The following is an 18,952-nucleotide window of genomic DNA, read 5'->3' as shown; positions in this document are numbered from 1 at the left end:
TGCATACCCAAGATAATATTATAGACATCAAGAATGCCAGTCATTTGATTATTTAAACGTTTTTCAACACTTTTGATAAACAGGGCAAAATAGAAATAGGCCTATAACAGTTAGGATCAGCTTGATCTCCCCCTTTAAATAAAAGACGAACCATGGCTGCCTTCCAAGCAATGGGAACTTCCCCAGAAAGGAGAAACAGGCTTGGCGATAAGGGCCCGGGGGAGGGGGCGTCAATGTAAATTGTCCTGTAGCCATTTAGATTAATTGTTCAGCAGTCTTATAGCTTTGGGGTCCTAGATTTGGTGCTCAGATTCCACTTGCTGTGCGGTAGCAGAGAAAACAGTCTATGACTTGGGTGACTGGAGTCTCTGACAATTTTATGGGCTTTCCTCTGACACCGCCTATTATATAGGTCCTGGATGGCAGGAAGCTTGGCCCTAGTGATGTACTGGGCCGTACACACCACCCCTCTGTAGCGCCTTATGGTCAGATGCCAAGCAGTTGCCATGCCATGCTCTCGATGGTGCAGCTGTAGAACTTTTGGAGGATCTGGGGACCCATGCCAAATCTTTTCAGTCTCCTGAAGGGGGGGGGGGTCGTTGTGCCCTCTTCACGACTGTCTTGGTGTGTTTGGACCATGATAGTTGAAACTTTCGACCCGCTCCACTACAGCCCCGTCGATGTTAATGGTCCGTTATACAGTCCTTTATTATCATTGTGCTTTGGAATATACAGTGTATTCATTACCACTGTTTTCTGTCCATTACATAGCCACTACCATTCCACTACCTTTTCATCCTTGTGTGTAATTCTTACCATGTTTTGTGCTGCTGCCATGTTGTTGTCATGTGGTGTTGCTACCATGCTATGTTGTTGTCTTGGGTCTCCCTTTATGTAGTGTTGTGATATCTCTTGTCGTGATGGGTGTATTGTCCTATATTTTTTATTTTGAATCAAATCAAATTACATTTTTAACATGTGCCGAATACAACAGGTACCAAATACAACCTTACCATGAAATGCTTACTTACAAGCCCTTAACCAACAATGCAGTTCAAGAAAGAGTTACTTTTTCTTTTTTTACTTTAAGAGAGGAAGGCTCAGCTGGGGAAGACAGAGGCAGTGCAGTAGATGATCAAGGAGCGATTGTAGAAGGTTCAAGATATCAAACACTCAGTAGAGCTCATTCAGAGAGACTCAGAGAGAGATATGAGACAGTGTGCAGGTCTTCACTGCTCTGGCACACTTCATTGCGAGAAGCCAGGCTGACTACATTGAGGTGATCGAGGAGAATCAGAAAGCAGCAGAGGCAGGCTGAAGGGCTCATCAAAGAGCTGGAGCAGGAAATCACTCAGCTACAGAGGAGAAGTACTGAGCTGAAGCAGCTCTCGCATAGTGAGGACCACCTTCACCGCTCCCCATCACTGTGCCCTCTGACACTCATCAAGGACTGGTCTGAGATCAGTGTTCACAGTGAACTGTGTGAGTGGAACCTGATGAGAGCTTTGTCTCCGCTGGAGGAGAGTGCAAGGAAAGCATTTTCTGAACTTGAGAAATTCAATAAAGAGATGGAGAGGTTTCCTGAAGAGGATGCAGCTGTGACTCTGGACCCTGATACACATCTCCTTTTGTCTGAGGACAGGAAACAAAGACAATACATAACCTCCCTAACAACCCAGAGAGGTTTTTATACCAATTGATGTGTCCTGGGAAAGGAGGGATTTTCCTCAGGGAGATTCTACTATGAGGTACAGGTGGGGGAAGAGTAGGTGGTTTTTAGGAGTAGCGAGAGAGTCCATCAATAGAAAAATTAGGATAGCACTGTGCCCTGAGAATGTATACTGGACTGTGGGACTGATGTATTGGAATGAGTGTCAGGCCTGTACTAGCCCCACTCTCTCCCTAAAAAGAGAAGCCCCAGAAGGTTGGTGTGTTTGTGGATTATGAGGAGGGACAGGTCTCCTATGATGTCGAGGCCAAGTCTCATATCTTCTCTTTCTCTGGCTGCACCTTCACTGAGAAACTCTATCCATTTCTCTACACAGGTTATCATGGTGGTGAAAACTCTGGCCCATTGGTCATCTCTCCTGTCACTCAGATTGAACTTTAACCTCTCAGCTGATGGTCATTCTAAAGAGGAGATAACAGTGAAAGGAAATGTGTTAGAGGAGATACTGTACTGAACTTGTATGGTCTTTATATGGGAGGTGGGAGAGAAAATAATAATATGGAACACTTCCAACTTTTTGTACTTTTTAAAGTAGTGTTAGTTCTGTACCTACAAATGGCAACTTGATTTGATAAAACTACTTCAAATGAAAAGGTTTATTGAACAGTGTTGTCATAGTGTTGACTACACCTACCACTTTTTGTTGATTGGTGGTTGTAGGTAGAACCATTTCCTTTCTCTCAACAACCCAAAAATGTTTAACACTATTTGAATATAATAATGATCAATTGTAAACAAAAGCAGCAGTTAGGACAGCTCAAACAGACAGGAAAAATAATGCATTACACTAATGACATATTTCAACTCATTTTACATGGACAGAAAACATATAATTTCCATGTTTATGATTTCACTTTAGTGGCTTTCTTAGCCTTCTTGTGCTTTCCCTTCTCTGCATTTGGCCTCTCCAGACGATTAAACAGGACTCCAGTGTCAGGACCCAGTGCTCTGCCCTCAAAAGGGCAGTCCTTTCCCTGATATTTAACCAGGAAGTCCAGAGCAGCCCAGCTCTTCTCCACTGGCTTCACCCCCAGCCTGTACAGAAGTTTGTCTGCTATCTCTGGCACTATAGGCTGTAGGAGTGTCCCATACATCCTCAGACACTCTAGGGACACATGGAGGATGGTGTCCAGCCACAGCTGGTCTCTCCCATCCCCACTGACCAACTTCCATGGTGTGTGCCGCTGGACAAAGCCGTTGGTCTGCCTCACGCACCGGTTAATGGCCTCCAGAGCTTTGTACACCTGCACACTATCGTAGTGCTGCTCCACCACAGCTGGTAGTGCACGTACAGCATCCAGCATGTGATAATCTTCATCCACAGCCCTCCCCTTATGTGCTACAGTCCCTTGACTGGGGAAGGAGTCAGAGCAGAAGTGGGGGTAGACCTGAGCTGGGTTGAGAGAGGGGGCAGTGCAGCGGTTTAGAAGGCCACCCAGCGAGTCTGTCAGCTCGGCATTGAGCAGTTTGACCACTTTATCATCGTCATAGTCGCAGTCTGTGTCTGGGACCCCCTGGCGCAGGAGGAAGTACCTCATACCGTCTATGGTGAACCTTTGAGACCTCTCCAGGGGGTCCACCACATTCCCCAAGCTTTTAGACATTTTCTTCCCTCCCACTGTCCAATGAGAGTGCACATGTATGGTCTGTGGGAGGGGCAAGTCAGCAGCCAGTAGGAATGCCGGCCAATAGATGGCATGGAATTTGAGAATGTCCTTTCCCACGACATGATGGGCAGCCCTCCACCATTGAGAGTGTGAGTCCGGGTAACCAGCCACTGTGAGGTAGTTGACCAGGGCGTCTAACCACACGTAGATTGTCTGGTCGAGGTCACCAGGAACTGGAATGCCCCACTGGAGGCGGCTTCTCTGGCGGGAGACAGAGAGGTCTGGGAGGTCCTCCTGGAGCCACTGGAGAACGGCGCGGTGGAACCGTTCTGGCTGCACTGCTCTGGGGTTACCCTCCAGCCACTCCTGCAGCCGGGACCGGAACTCAGACAGACGGAACATGTAGTTCTCCTCCTTCATCCACTCCACCTGCAAAAGACAAACCAGATTTTATTTGATGAGAAAAACAATGTATAAAAGAGCACAAGTTTTTTTTAAATAATTCAAACCTGCTTGAGTCACTGGACCTGAATTTATCTGAGACAATGGATATGATTTTTCCTGTTCTCTTTCAGATTGTGTAGGTGTTACTTCAGAAACATCATGTTTTGAATACAGACACCTTCTACATTTGATCTCACCTTCCTAATCGTTATTACATTTCTTACGCTAGAAAGAGAAGCGTTACATGGCCATACCAAGGAACAACACTCAGTAAATGACATGAATCAATGAGATGTAGTAGTAAACCTTGTTATGATGCGAGCAACAACTATTTATGAAGTCATCCTTTAGCCTACCTTGTGGCCGCTCTCCAGAGAGATCTTGATCTCCTTCCCTGATGAATCCTTGGCATCTCCCACCTGCGATGGCGTGAGGAAGCTCTCGTCCTGCGTGGAGTACCAGCCTTCATAATTCCCCTTATAGATGAAGCCTTTACTCTGAAGCACGGTCCAGAAGTGCTCCACTGCACAGCGGTGTCTCTCCTCAGTGGTACGGATGTAGTCAGTGTATGAGATGTGACAGCTCTTGAAGAGGTATTTGAATCTCTCAGATACTTTAGTGCAGAAACTTAGAGGATCCTGTCCGGCAGCATTGGCAGCCTGTTGGATTTTGAGTCCGTGCTCATCTGTACCTGAAATGCAAAGATGTTATTTAGATACTATGAATGAAGGGGGTGAGTCTCGAAACTCGGGTCGCCTGTCCCCAAGGTAAATCAAATGACAGTTTAGCAGATGTTATAGCCGTTACAGCGAAATGCGTGTGTTACTAGCTCCTAACAGTGAGGCAAAATGCCAAACAAGTACACAAACAATCAAAAACTAGACAATAAATCACGAATGTCAGAACGAATACAGTTAACAACCCAAATAACATTACAATTGGATTACTGAAACAATCTATGCGTATATACACCAACAAGACATACCTAGAATGATATGTACAGCAGTAGATATTAGTGAGCTATGTTGAGAATCCAGTGTATAACAATAACTAATAGCAATGTACAGTAGTAGATATCAGAATGAGGTAAGTGAAGAATACAGTATAAAAGAAACAGTCCCGTGTTCAATGTCTCTATATACGTGGGACTGCAGCATTGGCTGTGTGTCTGTGCATTTATGATGTGCAGGTGGGTTTTGGGTCATGAAATATGTGGATGAAGGGCGGGTGGGTTGCAGTCAGATTGAAAAAAAAATAAAACAATATAGAAAAATAAAATTTATAAATGTATAATTTCTATAGGTTACATTGAGGTTTTTACTTCATTATTTTGGCATAAGTGAGTAAGCATGCTTCAGTAACAGAGCTCAGCTAGCCGAACGAGTGCTCACATACTCTCTTAAAAAGACCTTCGCTTGAAAAACAAGAAGAAAAAAAGCAACAATAGTACTGTGTTGGTCAATTTTGAGACACTAGGCTGAATTAATCTAGGATAACTCAAGAAATGTCATGAATTGACGTTTTTGCATCTGACTTGGATGTTTGGTGCAGTATTTCTCAAGTGAAAATATGTACACGAGAACAACTCATCACTCGTTGAATGACAACAGGCACTTCATTGAAGAATCCCTACTGTTAACCAATCACCGACGAGTGGGCGGAGACTTGGGCTAACGGCTTCGGCTTGCCTCAAGAAAATGTTTTGTGTGTCCGAACAGAGAATTTCTGTGTAGGTAGTTGTGTAAAAATGTAGGGACGTGACAAGTAGACAATTTTGTCAATGTTTAAACTGCCATTTTTTTAAATCAGCTTTCCATAAAAAATGATAAGACCTTTTTATAAAATTCCACGTGAAATCCTATTGCGTGATATGACCACTAGGAGACATTTCCTTTTGCCGTCTTCACTGGAGTCTCGCCCCACTACTGAACTGACAAGTGTTGTGTTTGTAACACAAGATGGAGGAGAGCCTGTCTCCTGTCAGAGATTACAGTCATTTTGGGAGATTGCAAAATGACTTTTTCATTCAAAACAGGATAAATATATAGTTTCAGGTGATAACAAAACATGTTTTGTTTAGTTACTTCTACCTCAACTTGTTTCTTTAACTTTATTCTCCATTGAAAAGCATGTAATCTGTCGCAACGTAACAGAGTGTTTATGGGTAATGTGAATGAGGATTATGCGTTCATCTGGATGTGTGTAACACAAGTTCAACATTCACCCTTTGCTACTATTTCTGTCAAGCCGTCTACAGAGCATACACAATAAATCCAATGAATGCACCGCATAGAACGCGCTGCAAGGCAAACACATCGTTCCATTGGAAATGAATGCACAGTGCATTCGGAAAGTTCTCAAACCCCTTGACTCTTTTCACATTTTGTTACGTTACAGCCTTATTCTAAAACAGGTTAAATTGTTTTTCCCCCCAAGAACCTACACACAACACCCCAATATGACAAGGCAAAAATAGTTTTTTTTAGATGATATCACATATTCAGACCCTTTACTCAGCACTTTTGGCAGTGATTCCAGCCTCAAGTCTTCTTGGGTATGACGCTACAAGCTTGGCACACCTGTATTTGGGGAGTTTCTCCCATTCTTCTCTGCATATATATCCTCTCAAGCTCTGTCAGGTTGGATGGGGAGTGTCATTGAAAAGCTATATTCAGGTCTCCAGAGATGTTCGATCGGGTTCAAGTCCGGGCTCTGACTGGGCCACTCAAGGACATTCAGAGACTTGTCCCGAAGCCAGTCCTGCGTTGTCTTGGCTGTGTGCTTAGGGTCGTTGGCCTGTTGTAAGGTGAACCTTCAACCTAGTCTGAGGTCCTGAGCGCTCCGGCTGTGTTCATCTTTCCTTCGATCCTGACTAGTCTCCCAGTCCCTGCCACTGAAAAACCTCCATAGCATGTTGCCACCACCACGCTTCACCGTAGGGATGGTGGTGCCAGGTTTTCTCCAGAAGTAACGCTTGGCATTCAGGCCAAATAGTTTAATCTTGGTTTCATCAGACCAGAGAATCTTGTTTCTCATGGTCTGAGTCCTTTAGGTGCCTTTTGGCAAACTCCAAGCGGGCTGTCATGTGCCTTTTACTGTGGCCAGACGGAGTGGCTTCCGTCTGGCCACTCTACCATAAAAACCTGATGGGTGGAGTGCTGCAGAGAAGGTTCTCCCATCTCCACAGTGGAACTCTAAAGCTCTGTCAGAGTGACCATCGGGATCATTGTCACCTCCCTGATCTCTAGGAAGAGTCTTGGCGATTCCAAACTTCTTCCATTTAAGCATGATGGAGGCCACTGTGTTCTTGGGGACCTTCAATGCTGCAGAATTTTTTGGCACCCTTCCCCAAATCTGTCCAGACACAATCCTGTCTCGGAGCTCTACGGACAATCCCGTCGACCTCATGGCTTGGTTTTTGCTCTGACATGCACTGTCAACTGTGGGACCTTATATAGACAGGTGTGTGCCTTTCCAAATATACTCAGTCAGTTAGGAAAGCTAAGGCTAGCTATTTCAAACAGAAATTTGCTTCCTGTAGCACGAATTCCAAAAGGTTTTGGGACACTGAAGTCCATGGCGAATAAGAGCACCTCCTCCCAGCTGCCCACTGCACTGAGGATAGGAAACACTGTCACCACCGGTAAATTTACGATAATCGATCATTTCAACAAGCATTTTTCTACGGCTGGCCATGCTTCCCAGCTGGTTACCCCTACCCCGGCCAACATCTCAGCACACCCCACAGCAACTTGCCCAAGCCCCCCCCCCCCCGCTTTTCCTTCACCCAAATAGCTGATGTTCCCAAAAGAGCTGCAAAATCTGGATCCCCAGAAATCAGCTGGGCTGGACAATCTGGACTCTCTCTTTGTAAAATTATCCACCGCAATTGTTGCAACCCCTATTACTAGCCTGTTCAACCACTCTTTCGTATTGTCCGAGATCCCCAAAGAATGGAAAGCTGCCGCGGTCATCCCTCTCTTCAAAGGAGATGACACTCTAGACCCAAACTGCTATATCCATCCTGCCCTGCCTTTCTAAAATCTTTGAAAGCCAAGTTAACAAACAAATCACCGACCATTTTGAATCCTACCGTACCTTATCCACTATGCAATCTGATTTCCGAGCTGGTCATGGGTGCACCTCAGCCACGCTCAAGGTCCTAAACGATATCATAACCGCCATCGATAAAAGACAGTACTGTGCAGCCGTCTTCATCAACCTGGCCAAGGCTTTTGACACTGTCAATCACTGTATTCCTATCGGCAGACTCAATAGCCTTAGCTTCTCAAATGACTGCCTCTCCTGGTTCACCAACTACTTCTCAGATAGAGTTAAGTGTGTCAAATCGGAAGGCCTCTTGGGCCGAATCTTTTCTCTCTCTCTCTCTCTCTCTCTGTGTGTATGTATATATTTCAATGATGTCGCTCTTGCTGCGGGTGATTCTCTGACCCACCTCTACACAGACGACACCATTCTGTATACATCTGGCCCTTCTTTGGACACTGTGCTAACAAACCTCCAAATGAGCTTCAACGCCATACAACACTCCTTCCGTGGCCTCCAACTGCTTTTAAATGCTTGTAAAACGAATTGCATGCTCTTCAACCAATTGCTGCCCGCACCCTCCCGCCCGACTAGCATCACTACTCTGGACGGTTTTGACAACTACAAATACCTAACTCTCCTTCCAGACTCACATTATTAAGCAACTCCAATCCAAAATTAAATCTAGAATCGGCTTCCCATTTCGCAACAAAGTATCCTTCACTCATGCTGCCAAACATACCCTCGTAAAATTGACTATCATACCGATCCTTGACTTTGGCGATGTCATTTACAAAACAGCACCCAACACTCTACTCAGCAAACTGGATGTAGTCTATCACAGTACCACCTGTTTTGTCACCAAAGCCCCATATACTACCCAGCACTGCGATCTGTATGCTCTCGTTGGCTGGCCTCACTACATATCTATTGCCAAACCCACTGGCTCCAGGTCATGTATAAGTCTTTGCTAGGTAAAGCCCCGCCTTCTCTCAGGTCACTGGTCACCAGAGCAACACTGACCAGTAGCACGTTCTCCAGCAGGTATATTGCACTGGGCATCCCCAAAGCAAATACTTCCTTTGGCCGCCTTTCCTTCCAGTTCTCTGCTGCCAATGACTGGAACGAATTTCAAAAATCACTGAAGCTGGAGACTCATATCTCCCTCTCTAACTTTAAGCATCAGCTGTCAGAGCAGCTCACAGATCACTGTACCTGTACACAGCCAATCTGTAAATAGCACACCCAACAACCTCATCCCTATATTATTACTTACTCTCTTGCACCCCAGTATCTCCACTTGCACATCATCATCTGCACCTCTATTACTCCAGTATTAATGTTCAATTGTAATTATTTCTCCTCTATAGCCTATTTATTGCCTACCTCCCTACATTTGCACACACTGTACATTTGTTTATATTTTTATTTTCTATTGTGTTATTAACTGTATGTTTGCTTATGTGTAACTCTGTTGTTTTTGTCGCACTGCTTTGCTTTATCTTGGCCAGGTCGCAGTTGTAAATGAGAACTTGTTCTCAACTGGCCTACCTGGTTAAATAAAGTTGAAATAAGATAAAAAATAAAAATCATATCCAATCAATTGAATTTACCACAGGTAGACTCCAATCAAGTTGTAGAAACATCTCGAGTATGATCAATGGAAACAGGATGCACCTGAGCTCAATTTTGATTCTCACTGAATATTTATGTAAATGTGATATCAGTTTTTGTATTTGTAATATATTTGCAAACATTTCTAATAACCTGTTTTACACTTTGTCATCATGGGTTATTGTGTGTAGATTGAGGGAAAAAAAATATGTAATACATTTTAGAATAAGGCTGTAACGTAACAAAATGTCAAAGTCAAGGGGACTGAATACTTTCCGAATGCACTGTACTTCTGGTGTACCAAAATGCAAGGTGTTACCAAAGTGTTAAGGTTTGGGCCTAACTTTATGCATGCCAAATATCTTACATACCAATCGCTTTTTGGGAATGGGCAGAAAAAGTCAACCTTGATCCACTGTCTCAAAAAGGATCATGTCTGAGTTTAGGGTTAAATGGACACTGAAATCTGGACACTGACTATGTCTATAACCTCTCTCATAGTCTTAATATTAACTCCTGAAGGATTAAAAACATTTCTTGCTGTAAAATTATACACCAAATGTACATTTTGACTAGGGAACAGGAGTGAAGAAATATGATTTCTTCCAGCATTTTGAGAGAATGCAAATGCACAGTCTGTAGAGGTTCCATTTTTATCAGCATCATAAAAGCGGACGGTATTTCAACCACATAAAATATGCATCCAAGCCGAACTGAAATGTTAACAGAAATATGTTGGGTCATTTTCACAGCTTTCTATTTCCTTACAAATCGGTTAAACTGATGTCATTTAGAAATTTTGCACAAAAAATAAAAATCTTCACAGTTGGGATGGTGTTCTTTGGCTTGCAAGCCTCCCCTTTTCCTCTCCAAACATAGCGGTGGTCATTATGGCCAAACTATGGTCATTATGGCCAAAACGTTTGACCTCTGTCATTGCCAACAAAGGGTATATAACAAAGTATTGAGATAAATAAGTATTTGGTCAATAACAAAAGTTTTCCACCAAAATTTGCAAATAAATTCATAAAAAATCCTACAATGTGATTTTCTCGATTTTTTCCCCTCATTTTGTCTGTCATAGTTGAAGTGTACCTATGATGAAAATTACAGGCCTCTCTCATATTTTTAAGTGGGAGAACTTGCACAATTGGTGGCTGACTAAATACTTTTTTGCCCCACTGTATATGTGAGTGAGTGAGTGAGTCAGTCAGTCAGTGTGTGTGTGTGTAAGGTGTGTCTGTGTGTAAGGTGTGACTGAGTCTCTGTCTCCTACTACAGGAGGTGGCATGATGGCTGTTCAACAGTCTGATAGAGACCTGGGGATCGAAATAAGCTGTTTTTCAGTCTGTCCCGGCTTTGATGCACCTGTACTGTCTCAGTCTGCTAGATGGTAGCAGAGTTAACAGACCGTGACTCAGGTGGCTGAGATCCTTGATGATTTCTTGGCCTTCCTGTGTGTAACCGATGTGAAATGGCTAGCTAGTTAGTGGGGTGCGCTCTAATAGCATTTCAATCGGTGACGTCACTCGCTCTGAGATCCTGAAGTAGTTGTTCCCCTTGCTCTGCAAGTGCTGCAGCTTTTGTGGAGTGATGGGTAACGATGCTTCGTGGGAGGCAGTTGTTGTTGTGTGCAGAGGGTCCCTGGTTCGAGCCCAGGTAGGGGCGGGGAGAGGGACGGAATCTATACTGTTACATGTGACACAGTGCTGTAAAGCTTTTGACTCCCATGTGGATGAGGGCATGCTCCCTCTCTGTCTCCTGTAGACCACAATCAGCTCCTTTTTTACGTTAAGGAAGAGGTTATTTTTCTGGCATGACTCCGGCCGGGCTCGAACCTCCTCCCTGTAGGCTCGTCATTGTTGATAATCAGGCCTACCACTGTCATGTCATCAGTAAACTTGATGATTGAGTTGGAGTCGTGTGTAGCCACGCAGTCATAGGTAAACAGGGAGTACAGGAGGGGGCTGGGGACAAACCCATGGCGGGCCCTGTGTTGAGGATCAGTGTAGCGGAGGTGTTGTTGCATACCCTCACCACCCTGGGTCTGCCCTTCGAGGATGGGCTAGGTAAGTGTGTTAACCAATGCTTCAATAGGGATATTTCACTTAGCTTATAAACAAGGGCAACTACAATATTACCACAATAGTGTAACGACCCTGGGTTTATAAGCGCGGAAATCGACTCAATCAATCCACATTGATTTGCATGCGTTTTTCACTCACCTGTGACAAACCTGGAGTTGAACCCCTGTAGAAGCTTGTATCTGTGCAGGAAGTCAGCAGTAACAGCCGAGTACAAGTGTCCAATATGAGGGGCAGCGTTCACATAGAAGATAGGGGTGGTGATATAATAGTTCCGGTCTTCTGTCGGAATATCAGTGCACAGGCGTCTCACCATGAGCCTTTTGCAATTCCAGAATGATGGGGATGGAGAAAGTGCACATCTTGTAGCATGGCTGAATGACCATCTCTGTGCAACCTTACAGTTTCTGATAATGGAGAGGTACGTCGTCATCATGGGACAATAGGCAACTGTTGAAAGCGTCCACAAACTATGACTGTGAGGTTATGACGGACCATATGACAAACGTTACCAACTCAGCGTTGATATTGCGGTCCATTGTAAATGGCAACAGTGATATCCTCACCCGGTGTTAATTCATTTCTAACAGCCCATGAGTCGTAAGAGAAAAGTCACGACACCAGAAATGTCAAAACAGTTTAGTCTTTTGAGTAATCCTGGTAATTGTTTGTTTTTATATAAATATAATTCCGTAGAGGACTCCACTTTACATATCTTTATGAAACCCACGTCTGTTTCCCTGCCAAGGTTAGATCTTCTTCCGTTTGCTACAACGTATTTCGGATTAATCCAATCACAGTGCACAACAAACTAATACCACCCCTTTCTACAGGGAACAACCAATCCGATCAGCAGGAAGACGCACGTGGCATTGGGTGAATTCGTTTTACATGGCCCGGTGCCCCGGTTTAACGTGGTTTTGCTTATTTTCAACTATTCCATGTTTTTTTTTTTTAAATATCCACTCACCCGTGGCACCGGGCCTTGTAAAACGAGTGTTATGCGTTATCCTTGGGACAAAACCACAGATGCGTAAATGTGAAGCATCCGGTTGGCGTTTCCACTCACTACCAAATATGGTGACGAGGAAGCCCAGTGGCCGGTAGTGGGAGAAGATGGGGCGAGATGGATTTTGGCCAACATTCTGATCATTTTCTCAACGATTAAACATTTAATCTCAATACAGTTTCCTGAACTGAGTTTTATTTATTTAACCATGTAGGCCAGTTGAGAACAAGTTCTCATTTACAACTGCGACCTGCCCAAGATAAAGCAAAGCAGTGCGACAAAAACAGTTACACATAAACAAACGTACAGTTCTGAACCGAGTGCACTAAATTTGGTAGACTTCACACTTTGCCAAAGTTTATTTTTATTTTTAATCGCGTTGTTTAGGAGTGCAAGGGCGAATTGAGTTATTGCACATGCGCAACTTCACATTCCCGGACTGAACTATGCAAATACATGCTAGAACGCGCCAATGCTCGTGCTTGACTATGCCCACTATGATTAATTTGCTCCCATTGCAAACGACAGGCTGTAGTCTAGGGTTAGTTCTTATCCTAACCCAGGGTTTTCCAAACTCAGTCCTCATGACAACAAAGGGGTGCACATTTCATTTTCTGCCCTAGCAGAGTGTGGGCCAGAGACAGAAAGAAACTAAAGCCTACCTGCCAGCCCCATTGCTTAAAAAAAAAGATAACATATTCTAATGACATTTGTATCTATGTACTCTAAACTAATTTCCAGTATCCCCTTCTCTTATTCAACTGCGCCTGCCATCCCTGCACCATCAACATCCCCACTTCTAAGTGCTTGTTTAGCCCAGTATATCAACTGCCTCATTCCCCTCCACATGAGCTGGGACCCAAGTAAAGCTTATCTGTATTCCCATCTGTCTAATCCTGCCATGGGTTTGTAGCACCTCATAAAGCAGGTTGTCTGCTACATGACCTAAAGGACTGGAGACTCATTAACGCTGCACATGAATCAGAGCAAATAACTACTCTGTCTGGCTTGACTTTCTCCACCCACTGCAAGGCCAACAGTATGGAAATCAGCTTTGCCGTAGATGGCTCCCGCATGGCACAGTGGTCCAAAGCACCGCATCTCCGTGCTAGAGGTGTCACTACAGACCCTGGTGCGACTCCAGGCTATATCACAACTGCCCGTGATTGGGAGTACCATATGGCGGCACACAATTGGTCCAGCGTCATCCAGGTTAGGCCGGGTTAGGCAGTCATTGGAAATAAGAATTTGTTCATAACTGACTTGCTCAGTTAAATAAATATATATATAATTTTTAAATACAGCCAGATTATCTGTAATATGTTTCCTGACTTCCACCCCAAATTCCCGCACTACAAATGCTGACCTAGTACACCCTGTCCTTGGATCTTTTGAACCATCTGTGTAAATGGCCACAAAATCATGATACACAGTATTATGAGTCTTTTTAAACAAATCAGATGGATCAACACCCTCACTATCCTTCTATAGTCTCTCCAATACTTCTAGATCAACTACTGGAGGTGGGAGTAGCCATGGTGTATTTACAGGAATAGCTACCATTGGACTAAACTCCCTTCCATACAGTCCAATCTCTTTCACCTGGGTATTACCCACCCAAAGTTTGTGTTCTGTCATGTTTCCAGCATGCATGTAAAATCCCTTTTGTAGGATGAGACACCCCATGTCCCTGTAGGTTAACCCAATAATGAATTGCCAACTGCTGTCTCCTACTCTACAATGGCATGTCACCCATCTCCACCTGCAGTGCAGCCACTGGGGTGATTCAAATAATCAACTAATCATCACGCTTTGATCATTTGAATCAGCTGTGTAGTGTTAAAGCAAAAAACAAAACGTGCACCGCTTGTGAAACGCTGTCCTAGCGCTTACTTTAACTATTTTAAATGTCAACTTCAATGGCGTAGGGATGTACCAAGGATCCCGAATAGAACAGATCCGTGTAAAACGAACTCGCCCATTTTTGTCTCTGATATGTCCCACATAAACTTCCATTTGCTTGTTAATTTGGGTTTTCATAAAGTCAGTTGATGTAAATGTAAAATGATTGTGGCGAGTTCGTAAACGTTGGCCAGATATGGTATGAAACAAATATAGCTATAAAATTACATATTCGACACTGACACTGCACGAGGAAGTGCAGTATCCATTCTGGGCGTACTCCAGCAGTCAGCTGCTTCTTTTCAGATCGAATGGGTTGAAACCAAAGGTGAGCTCAAAGTACATTTTAGGATGTGTACTATACTAGCCTTTCGTGTTCACGTGAATGTTGTGTGCAAACAAGAAAATAGAATAGCAAGTCAGCTATACAGCCCAATTTGTGTTGTAGAAACTTTTCTCTTCTGCCTGGCCTGCTTACTTCAAAAGTTAGCTGGCTAACCTTAGGTAGCTGGCTAGCTAGGCTAATAGCCCCGCTACATTGCTTTGCCAGTCAAGTTATTGTTGCCAGCTACGTCTTATGACCTCCGTTCAGAATGAGTAATTACAGGTGTAAAAAAAAAAACGTTATTCAGATTCAGGTAGGAGATATTGATGCTAATACTACCTCCCCGCATAAATCTGATCAAATGTGTAACGTTAGTAGACATCGTCACGCGATTAAAAAGTTAGCTAGCTAGCTGGCAAAAATAAGACTAGCAGCTGAAGGAAATATTCAGGCTGAAGTCAACACGCTGAATTGAACTGTAAAAGTAAGTATGCGGTCGTTACTGTAATTTCAATGAATGTCCATAGGCATTGCACCTTGACTCATTTATAGCTCCTCGTGAGCATATTACTGTTTATCATAACTCAATGTTTGTAAAAAAGTAACGTTTTTGTTTACAAACCCAGACACCATATAGCTTCTAAATATGCCTATGATCTAATCCATAGTTGCATCTACAAATTTGAGAACGGTTGGGTTTCTCCAGCCCGTTCCTCAACTGTATTGCAAACCCGTTGTGTCAAGGCTGCGGGATTGAACAACGAATACATTGATTGTCTTTAGGGTTAGTTAGGTGTTTAGGTTAAGACATTAACACTAGTAGACATGGTTAGAGAACCGCCATCCAGAACCTTTTCAGAATCTGCGATCGGTTTACTCTGCATTAATATCAAATCTGGTGGTGTTTTTCAGATGGATATCGGAACAAACCGCACTGACTTCTACATTGGCCTCTCTCTTGCCATGAGCTCGAGCATCTTCATTGGAGGAAGCTTCATCCTTAAGAAGAAAGGTCTTTTGCGATTGTCCAGCAAAGGGTTTATGCGAGCAGGTATTACCACCATCATACATAACTTCATCTTAACTTTAGCTACTTTGGACAATTGAAAGTATGCTTACTGAATAAAACTTTAATAAACACTTGTATTATTAGCATAGTAGGCCCTATCTGTATGATCATACATTATATTTGTATTTATTAGGTCAGGGGGGATATGCTTACCTCAAGGAATGGCTATGGTGGGCAGGACTAATATCAAGTAAGTGTAGAAAAATCTGTCACCTGATCACAATGGTTCTTTATTTTAAAATACCAATTTAGCATTACTGAACTTTAGCATATGGTACAGTAGGGTAAACCTTGTAGTAACAGTCCTCATTGACCTTTCCCTGTTAACATTGTGGTCTTTGTTTTCAAAGAGAAAGGGAGGCTGTTGTGGGTTTGGTATTTTTGCTGGTAGTCTTTTGTGATGATGCAACGACCCACATTGTCGTATTGAAATCTTTGAAGTACACATTCCTCAGAAGATCACATTTGCACATGTAGGCTGAATGAGAGCATAGTTATCAGAACTCACCTCCCCTTACAATTACAGTACCATGTGCATCGTCCCATGTCATTGTTGCATACTAATGCTGGTTTCTGTGTTTCAGTGGGAGCTGGGGAAGCAGCTAACTTTGCCGCTTATGCTTTTGCCCCTGCCACATTGGTAACACCACTGGGAGCAATGAGCGTTCTTGTGAGGTAAATGGCTGATTACTGAACTTCAGCTTGTGCCTTGATCGGTACTGAGTTCCTCACACCTCATCTCATGAACTGTTAAGATGAGCATGAGGTGACATTCTGTTTAAAAATGTAATAATCCATTTGCAAAGAGCTAGCTCTAGGATGTTTTCCTAACACGTATTTGGGCCTAAAGTCAGTCAGACCTTATTGCATGCCATTAAAATGAAGATCGCTACAGCAAAAAAATCTGTTCATTTTGACTAGACAAACTTATTTTGCCTGCTTCCTGCAGTGCTGTGCTGTCCTCATACTTCCTGAATGAGCGGTTGAATGTTCACGGGAAGATGGGCTGCTTGCTGTGCATCCTGGGTTCCACTGTCATGGTCATCCACGCCCCTCAGGAGGAGGAGGTGGCCTCCCTTACTGCCATGGCTGAGAAGCTCCAAGACCCAGGTACTGTAACTGACATCATGGGTCCAGATATACACACACACTTTTCTATAATATCATCTTGCATCCCAAATAACTACTCATTATGTGATTTTTAAGGTAAAAAAAATATGTGCAGTGCCTTTAGGCCAATCCCCTTGCATGCGCTGATAATGTTTTTGACCATGTTGAGAAACGTATTACTTCAGTCATACCAATGTCTCACATGTTGACCTATGCTGAATCACTCAGCAGCTGTTCAGAGCCACTGATCCCAAAAAGCATTGGCTTGTTAATAAGTAAAAATGCAAGAATCAACTATTGTATCATGCTCTTACAATGTACTCATTCAAATGTTCCGACTGTGATGTCTCCCAGGATTCATAGTGTTCGCCGTGTCTGTCGTGACGAGCAGCTTGATCCTCATCTTCCTGGTCGCCCCGCGCTACGGCCAGAAAAACGTGCTGGTTTACATCCTGATCTGCTCCGTGATTGGCTCCCTGTCGGTGTCCTGCGTCAAGGGCCTGGGCATCGGCATTAAGGAGCTGTTCGCTGGCACTGCTGTCCTAAAGGAACCCCTGTTCTGGTGTCTACTCATTTGCCTGGTGATCTGCGTCAGCATCCAGATCAGCTATCTCAATAAAGCCTTGGACATTTATAACACGTCCATCGTCACGCCCATCTATTACGTGTTCTTCACCACCTCTGTAATGGCATGTTCAGCTATCCTCTTCAAGGAGTGGCTGAGCATGAGCACGGACGGAGCTGTGGGGACAGTCAGTGGGTTCCTCACAATTATCTTGGGTATCTTCCTCCTTCATGCATTTAAAGATCTCACATTCAGTTGGGACTCGCTGCCACTGTACCTGAGGAAGGGACCTCATGGATCCCCTTGGGGCCAGCAGGCCTACGTGGCCCTGCCCAGCCAGGAGAGCCAGGCAGAGGGGCCAGGGGAGGGGAAGCTGGCCAGAGAGGGGAACTCAAAGGGCAGCTACTCGCCAGAGGGCTCAATGAGGAGGAACAATAGCTTTGTCACCACTTAGCACTTGGGATCAATTCAGTTCTTAATTCAGTATGATTGAAGCTCAATTCATGACTCTGAAAACAATACGCAATTTTGAATTCCTTAATTGAATTTCAGCTAATTTCCTGAATCGAAAACTGAATTGACTCCAACCCTATTTAGCACGAAGGCCAAATGTTTAGAGAGCAATTTCCCATTGCCAGTTTTACATTTCTGTTTATTTGATATTTAACCACCTGCGTAGACAAGTGGAAAATATGTTTACTAAATATAGTCTTACAATGCAATAGCCACTGGAAGGATTGTTTGCCTAATTATCATGCACTGCAATCCAGTGAGCACATTGCATTTCTATACCGACAAATGTACTGTATGTCTAGAGATTAGCAAAGTTCAACAGAATTGTATTTTACTTCATGGTACGACTAAACCATTCAACTGGTTGAAAGTATTAGTCCTACAGGTTTCCCCTTAATCCGAATGGTTTCTACCGTATAAAAAAAAAACTGGTGTACATACACTTAATATTTAATCATGGACAGTGATAATTGAATGTATTGATTTTAGTTCAGATCCACTAGTTTTGATATGAACCGACTAGTGCCTTCTGTTTTTTACTGACTGAACTGTAACTTATTGATAGGCCTGTTTTATTCCTTTGTTTTAATGTTCCTTTAAAAATGCAAGACCTACTGTGAGTCAAGGCAATACTCTTTTACCTTTTGTGTACTTGTTTCAATCATCTTTCAAAGTTAGTGATTGTTCAATATTCACAATCTGAGTGTGAAGTTACTGTAATGTAATACCTCAATTGAATTTATTGATCATATATATGAACATCAGTATTAACTGAGGCACTTTTCTTGAAATAGCCTCTTTTGAAACACTCCTACTACTGCATGTGTCAAACTTAATCTATTTCTTAAGCATTGATTTATAACATACTGCTCATTCTTTTAGTATGTCAATAAACAATTACCTTTTTATACAACAAGACCCTAATACTTGGACC

General features: G+C 43.3%; 2 protein-coding genes across 4 annotated transcripts; one reads left to right on the top strand and one right to left on the bottom strand.

Moving 5' to 3' along the window:
- Positions 1 to 625: 625 nt before the first annotated feature.
- On the bottom strand, positions 626 to 12,323 carry mars2 (methionyl-tRNA synthetase 2, mitochondrial). 2 transcript variants are annotated; one of them, XR_002251508.2, is made up of 4 exons: positions 11,667 to 12,303; positions 4,137 to 4,471; positions 2,364 to 3,765; positions 626 to 2,130 (listed from the first exon to the last, which is right to left on the bottom strand). XR_002251508.2 is itself a non-coding variant. In XM_020452953.2 (3 exons), the coding sequence occupies exons 1-3, from the start codon at positions 11,959 to 11,961 to the stop codon at positions 2,572 to 2,574; spliced, it is 1,824 nt and encodes a 607-aa protein (XP_020308542.1). In that variant the 5' UTR covers positions 11,962 to 12,323; the 3' UTR covers positions 2,308 to 2,571. The 2 variants fall into 2 exon arrangements, 1 of the variants encoding a protein (XP_020308542.1); XM_020452953.2 differs by lacking the exon at positions 626 to 2,130 and having other exon boundaries at positions 2,308 to 3,765; positions 11,667 to 12,323.
- A 2,034-nt stretch (positions 12,324 to 14,357) lies between these two features.
- Positions 14,358 to 18,931, top strand: zgc:101583 (Mg_trans_NIPA domain-containing protein). Of its 2 annotated transcripts, none has more exons than XM_020452949.2 (6): positions 14,358 to 14,764; positions 15,674 to 15,812; positions 15,964 to 16,020; positions 16,415 to 16,505; positions 16,780 to 16,940; positions 17,295 to 18,931. In XM_020452949.2, the coding sequence occupies exons 2-6, from the start codon at positions 15,674 to 15,676 to the stop codon at positions 17,957 to 17,959; spliced, it is 1,113 nt and encodes a 370-aa protein (XP_020308538.1). In that variant the 5' UTR covers positions 14,358 to 14,764; the 3' UTR covers positions 17,960 to 18,931. The 2 variants fall into 2 exon arrangements, with proteins under 2 accessions (XP_020308538.1, XP_020308539.1); XM_020452950.2 differs by having other exon boundaries at positions 14,414 to 15,245; positions 17,295 to 18,928.
- Positions 18,932 to 18,952: the final 21 nt, after the last annotated feature.

This window comes from Oncorhynchus kisutch, linkage group LG19 (assembly GCF_002021735.2).
Source record: "Oncorhynchus kisutch isolate 150728-3 linkage group LG19, Okis_V2, whole genome shotgun sequence".
Lineage (NCBI taxonomy): Eukaryota > Metazoa > Chordata > Actinopteri > Salmoniformes > Salmonidae > Oncorhynchus > Oncorhynchus kisutch.
Note: the sequence above shows the minus strand (reverse complement) of the source record. Positions and strands in the feature narration are given on the sequence as shown.

Excerpts from the sequence above, each read along its gene's own strand:
- zgc:101583 (XM_020452949.2), top strand. The coding sequence starts at position 15,674 with ATGGATATCGGAACAAACCGCACTGACTTCTACATTGGCCTCTCTCTT. Across the intron at positions 15,813-15,963 it reads CAAAGGGTTTATGCGAGCAG|GTCAGGGGGGATATGCTTAC; the intron begins GTATTACCACCA and ends TGTATTTATTAG. Across the intron at positions 16,506-16,779 it reads GCAATGAGCGTTCTTGTGAG|TGCTGTGCTGTCCTCATACT; the intron begins GTAAATGGCTGA and ends TGCTTCCTGCAG.
- mars2 (XM_020452953.2), bottom strand. The coding sequence starts at position 11,961 with ATGATGACGACGTACCTCTCCATTATCAGAAACTGTAAGGTTGCACAG. Across the intron at positions 4,472-11,666 it reads CAACTCCAGGTTTGTCACAG|GTACAGATGAGCACGGACTC; the intron begins GTGAGTGAAAAA and ends TTTGCATTTCAG. Across the intron at positions 3,766-4,136 it reads CTCTGGAGAGCGGCCACAAG|GTGGAGTGGATGAAGGAGGA; the intron begins GTAGGCTAAAGG and ends TGTCTTTTGCAG.